The 6,045-nt window shown below is 37.8% G+C and overlaps 1 protein-coding gene across 1 annotated transcript in view; it reads right to left on the reverse strand.

Annotated features, from left to right (window-relative positions):
* LOC130077504 (calcium homeostasis modulator protein 5-like) overlaps positions 1-2,262 on the reverse strand; it is a 3,424-nt gene extending 1,162 nt beyond the window's left edge. The window contains exon 1 of the mRNA XM_056242749.1: positions 1,674-2,262. Coding sequence (XP_056098724.1) covers positions 1,674-2,162 — 489 coding nt within the window. The 5' untranslated portion in view covers positions 2,163-2,262. The remainder of the gene's footprint in view (positions 1-1,673) is intronic.
* Positions 2,263-6,045: the final 3,783 nt, after the last annotated feature.

The following is a 6,045-nucleotide window of genomic DNA, read 5'->3' on the forward strand; positions in this document are numbered from 1 at the left end:
TTACGTTGTGCCCTGCTATTCCCTATATTTCCTTTCCCGGTTGATACTTTGCAAACTGATTGTTTCTGTCGTTCGTTTAAAACTTCTATCTAAAACAGCTGTTTAGTTTAGCGATTTACATCTTATCTCGCACTTTATGACCGAATAACTGAAGCGTCATGCGGAAATTCGCGCTCGGCTTGCAGCTTCTGTGAACATAAACCCGCCTACTTTGATTTAATCTCCGACTCAAACATTTTGACATTGACGAGCGCTGTTAGTCTGCTGAAACCGCTCAGATGAGAAGCTCAGTTATCATCGCGATGTTTAATATCCTTGCAGCACCAAATTAGAGTTAATATTAGGCAATTATTTCACAACTTTCATTATACACATAGAAAAATTACAGAGGCCCGGACCTCAGGGACCTCAATTGTGGGTATACGACCCTGTCCCTATGCACAAATTTATAATTTACTATATTTTCCAGAAAATAAATTGCACCTGAGTGTGTAATACTTTGTTGCGTTCTTGAGGCGTAGTAGGCCTACTTCCCCTCACTCCACAGCAAATCCTTAAATTAATGGTATTCAGAACAAAACGAGAATGAAAAATAATACTATTAATAGATAATAATACAAATAATAATAATAATAGTATACAGACAACATTTATTTAAAACATCAAGTCTAAACGAATTAAGTTGAATCGAAACTGAAACTGCAGACGTTGGGCTCCTGCATCTCTCATTCGGTCCAAAGTTTCCATATTTGCGATGTAGCCTAACATTTGGATGCTTAACTATTTATGTAAAGAAAGCTTCATGCTTCAGTCCCAATATAGGCCTACACGTATCAGCATCTTCACATTTGGAGAAATGAGATTGGAACAACAGCAAGTCGACAGTATATGATTGACCGTCACTGCCTTCATAGTGTACAACAGACAAATTAAATTAAGCAGAACTTTTTATAAGTTCGGTGAGTATTTTATTTTGATAATGAACAGGTTTTGATGTCAAATTAGCAGTGCTAGAACTGACATATTGTGCGCGCACACGAGACGCCGGCGCGAACACTTGGATTTTTCCTCAGCAGTGGAAACAAAGGAATACTCTTATTTATGGTCATACAGATAAGAGTACATCATTCAAAACGGCAAAGTGTCTATTTTTTATTTGTGTATACATTAAAAATGACTACAAAATGTCATGCCTTTTAAAAATAAAGAACACAACAGGATGCGCGTTCTGCCGTCTCTGTTTCCTTTCTGGCGCACGTGCCCAAAAATCGACCAAAACACAGCGAATACTTGACGCACAGACATAAGAAATATAGACAGATTATCTATCTATAGAAACCTTTAAGAGCCTACTTTTTTATTATTTGACATTTAATGCATTATATAAGTCACTTTGGAATAAATAGCAAGTTTTCAGATGCTAAAGAAAAAATGACTTATAGTCGGGAAAAACGGTAGGCTGTTATAAATTATTTCGCGGACCCCCTGGCTATAGTTCACGGACCACCAGGGGTCCGCGGACCCCACTTTGAGAACCACTGGCTTAGAGCATCGGGAGGGGGAACTACTTTCCTTTTTCTATCTGACTTATTTAGAGATATAAAGAACACATTTAATTTTCATATATTGATATTACAATTGCAGGACAAACTCTTGTGGTATATTATACTTACCTGAGATCGTTGAATATATTTGCGAGTCAACTCTCGAAGCTCCTTCTCATTTCTCATCCCTTCAGTGGGTTTACACCAAGACCTGTTGAGCTCCTTATCAAACACATAAACCCCCTTCCAGTCTGTCATGACACATGCCACATATTCACCATTGAGTAACAAGATGATGGCCCACATTACAGGTGGAATCAGACAAGATGCAAAAGCTTTAGGACAGTTCTGCTGAGTATCGTCATTTACTCCTGCATAACAACGACTGCATCCATGTTTAAAAGGTCTTAATAGGAGGTACATTAAAGCAAAGACAAAAAGAGAAGGCCCAATGAAGATGAAGACTGTTAGTAGTGTACTCTGACCACATGGACATACAAATTCTATTTCAATCAGCTTCTCCAGTCCGAGTAACAAAAGGCTCAGTGGAAAACAGCTGAAAACAGCAGTTTTGGACAGGTATTTATGCATGGTTTTCAGAAGAACTTGTTCAGGCATCTTCTTAGGGACGTTTGATGATGCACTTAGCTGCTGCTTTCTCTTATGGTCTGTGGAAATGTCCGTAGTCCGTTCACAAGGTCTTTAAAGTATGAACAGATCTCCTTTAATGAAGAAGAAAAAAAATACTTTTCGTATGAGAATGAGTAATTAAATCATACAATTTTCTTCTTCAACAGTACAGAACACTGTGCAACAGAGGGATTTTCTTTTAATTACTGATTCAAAGTTCAAGCAATGAACTTCTTCAAGCAATGCCATCCCTTAAAAATGATCAGCCAGCACTGGTAATGATCTTATACAAACTGCGAAATTTGCAACATACCTCCTTGGATCTAAAACCAATAATCCATTCATATAAGCAAATGTCAAACATAGGATCTACAGTATATGAATAAACTCCATGAAATCCGCCCCAAAGTTGGGAGAAGAAGCTTTTTAATATTAGGAGATGATCCACCAACATGTTCTTACTGTCAAAAACCTTTATATCCGAAGCATGTTTTATTTTTACTCCGTTCAACACTCTTTAAGTAATTGTTTTAAGCTTGCATGGGGTAAAAAAAAAAAACAGTACAGTGGCTAAAAAAAATCACTTTCCAGAACATTCACGTGAAATGGCGTATGTATGACACGCCAATTCGTATTTCCATTTTTGGCGTGCTATCAACACGCATAATCGCTTTTCAGCGTGTTTATCAACGCCTTTGACTTAACGTTATATTACTGTATTATGTACATATAAATATATGACCTACCCCAACCCCGTCCCTAAACCTACCCGTCACTGGGGTTAATACCATTTATGAGTCTTCTCCTACCATCCTAGGAAAAGAAATATCGCTCCACAGATGTAGAATATAGATTTTGCTTCGTTTCGCTCGGACATTTAACGGCGTACACATACACGCGGAATCACTCGGACGTTTAATGGCGTAGACATACACGCAAAAGATTTCGGCGTGGACATACACGCGGATAGCTCAAAATGCGTATAGATAACACGCCACTTGAATTGAAAGTGGCTTGTATGTTTACGCAAAGTCATGATGTCATGTTGCACGTTCACAGTTCCTGGTGGAATAAGCTTTCCACACCCGGGAAGCCAAATCCCTGACAACGTTCAAAAGACGTCTAAAAGCACATTTTCTGTGAACACTTTACTGTCTCCTCCTGCTGAATCTTTAAATGTAAAACTTTGTATTGTTAGTGGCCAGCTTCTTGTGAAACCGGGATAAAAGCGTTTCATTTTATGTATTCATATAACGACCTGTTTTGCAATACCAAAATAGCTTTTATTCTCTGAAAATAACAGAACAAACTTATTGCACGTTACATAACAACAATCTTTTGGCAATGCCAAATGCAAGGAGTTCAAACTGAAAGTTTGAAAAGCACGTTGTGTATTATTAGTAGGCTACATCAACTCTAATGCGTAATGAAAACGTGTTTTAGAGTTGTTTTCAGTAAAGATCACTAATGGACACCAAACAACTGGCAAATGTTTGATGCTGCTCCTGTTTGCTATAATATCTGCATATGAGGAGCATTAACTGACGTTTCCCTCATGGGGAGTGTCATTCGTATCTGGTATTTTACATTAGCACATCCCCTGACTTTTCAGTGAAGTCATGTTTATTTCAAAACCTACATATTGTTTCAAAGCAGAAAATGTAAGTTTCAGTGAATAGGGAACAATAAATCAATAGAGCTAAATATCAGCCAGAGACTGTCAAGAAGGAAGAAAACTCTATTGTTGATGAGCTACTAGGAAAAAACCCTGATATCAATTTTGGTACTGAAGACATCATCATAGGTTCAGATATCAAATATCAGCTTGTCTTATGCTTGATGTTTGCTCTCATGTGCTTAAAATATGTGTATGGTCATCGTCAATCATCTTTAAATATTCCATTGAATTTTATTTATTTTGAAATGTAATGACTGTAGACCTACCTCTTTTGTGGCTCTGTGTCATTCATCAACAGTTAAAGGTGTCTGTGCTGCACGTCTCGACAGGAAAGAGACCGGATGCGCTCATATAATTAAGTTCTCAGCAAACAAGGTTGAGGAGTTCAACAAAAAATGTGTGAAACCACATTACATCTATGATTGTACAACTGCCATGTTCTCCCTCCAAAGCAGATTACAAGACATGCTGGATAAAAACATAAACTTCTTCTGTACTTTCATTTTCTGGGTTTTTCCACATTCATATTGAGCAGAGACATGAAGAGGGAATTGATTAGACTGAAAATATTTGATTTGATGGAGACAAAATCTCACTTGCAAGTTGCAAGTACATTACACAATTAATTACAGCATCTCATTACAAAAAAGCTTGATGAGAACGAGGAGAAAAGCTTGCACTGTACTTTAGAAAACCACACATCCTGTTGTTATAACACTCTGAAGAGTTTAATAACCAGCATTTGTCCAGACACAGAGTTTATGTCTGTAACCAGTGGTGCAATAATGATGTAATGTCATAGAAAAAGTACACCAGATCACAGTAGTCTTTAATCCTGTCCAAAATAATAATAATAATTACATAAAATCTAATTAAAAACCCACAAAACACCACCTAAACCAACAGCTACACACACTTCAAGCTTTATGACTCTAATAGTTACATCTACAAGTGCAAATATACTCAATGAACCTGAAATAACTGGATAGAAATAGTTGTTTATTTAAATGTTCTATATTTATTTATATTTATTAATGTGTGTGTGCGTGTGTAAGACGCACACACACACACACACACACACACACACACACACACACACACACACACACACACACACACACACACACACACACACACACACACACACACACGTACACGCGTACGTGTGTGACTGCAGGTGTACCGAAGTAAGAAAACCTCAAGAGAAATGAAAGAAAACCCTAACTCTTCTGAGGGATTCAAGTGTTCTCAGAAACGTGGCGTTTTACGTTTCATGGTAGAAAAGTGCAGTTTCTGTTTTACAGCAGAATTATGTGTTTGATTAGATTGCTTCTAAAAGTGTTATTGCTCCAACATTATAGTTAATGCATTTCGCCAAGTTGACATTCCTCCCAGAATTATTAATAATAGTAATTAACAGATCACAGTTTTACTCGTAAAGCAGGATTCTGGACTTCTGGTCCTGAAGAGACTCTTTCCTGCAGAACTCATTTGTCAGCTTCAACATCTGGTAAACCAAAGACCTTGATTAGTCGATTCACACAGAGTTTAAATACAGGGATGAGGAACCCTGCCATTAACAAACACGAGAAAATGATTAGAAAGAACAACTGAAGCTCAGCAGAAAATCATAAAGTTCCCCAAAGCGTAGTTCCACAGAGAAACACTAGGTGGCAGTGTCCACTCACTCCTGAAGCTCTCCTGAGGCTCGTGGCAGAGATCATTCACTGAGTTCTTCAGTTGATCAACGTCTAAACTCAGACAAACAAATACAAACAGGCTTATTTAAAATGTACCTCACAATTTAAGTTAATCACAATTAATAATGTGAAATATCTATAAACTCTAGAATAAAAGTGCATAATGAAGAACACTAACATTCTTCCAGAAAACTGCTGTGTGTGTGTGTGTGTGTGTGTGTGTGTGTGTGTGTGTGTGTGTACACTTTTAGAAGTGGAGACCAGGGCCGGATTAACCATTAGGGCAACTGGTCACTTGCCCAGGGCCACATGACATCTAAGGGGCCCTGCGCACCGTCAAATATTATGTTAGATCACGTTATAAACGCAGTCCTCACTTTCCTAATTATATGCATATTTTTGCAACCCATTCGATCAAAATATAATGTTAAATCGCGTCAAAAACAGCGTCTGTATTCCTGCGCAGTGAGCGAGAGCGAGCTATCATGTCGAC

The sequence above is a fragment of the Rhinichthys klamathensis genome, unplaced genomic scaffold, assembly GCF_029890125.1.
Source record: "Rhinichthys klamathensis goyatoka isolate OS25496 unplaced genomic scaffold, OSU_Roscu_1.1 h1tg000750l_1, whole genome shotgun sequence".
NCBI classification, from domain to species: Eukaryota; Metazoa; Chordata; class Actinopteri; order Cypriniformes; family Leuciscidae; genus Rhinichthys; species Rhinichthys klamathensis.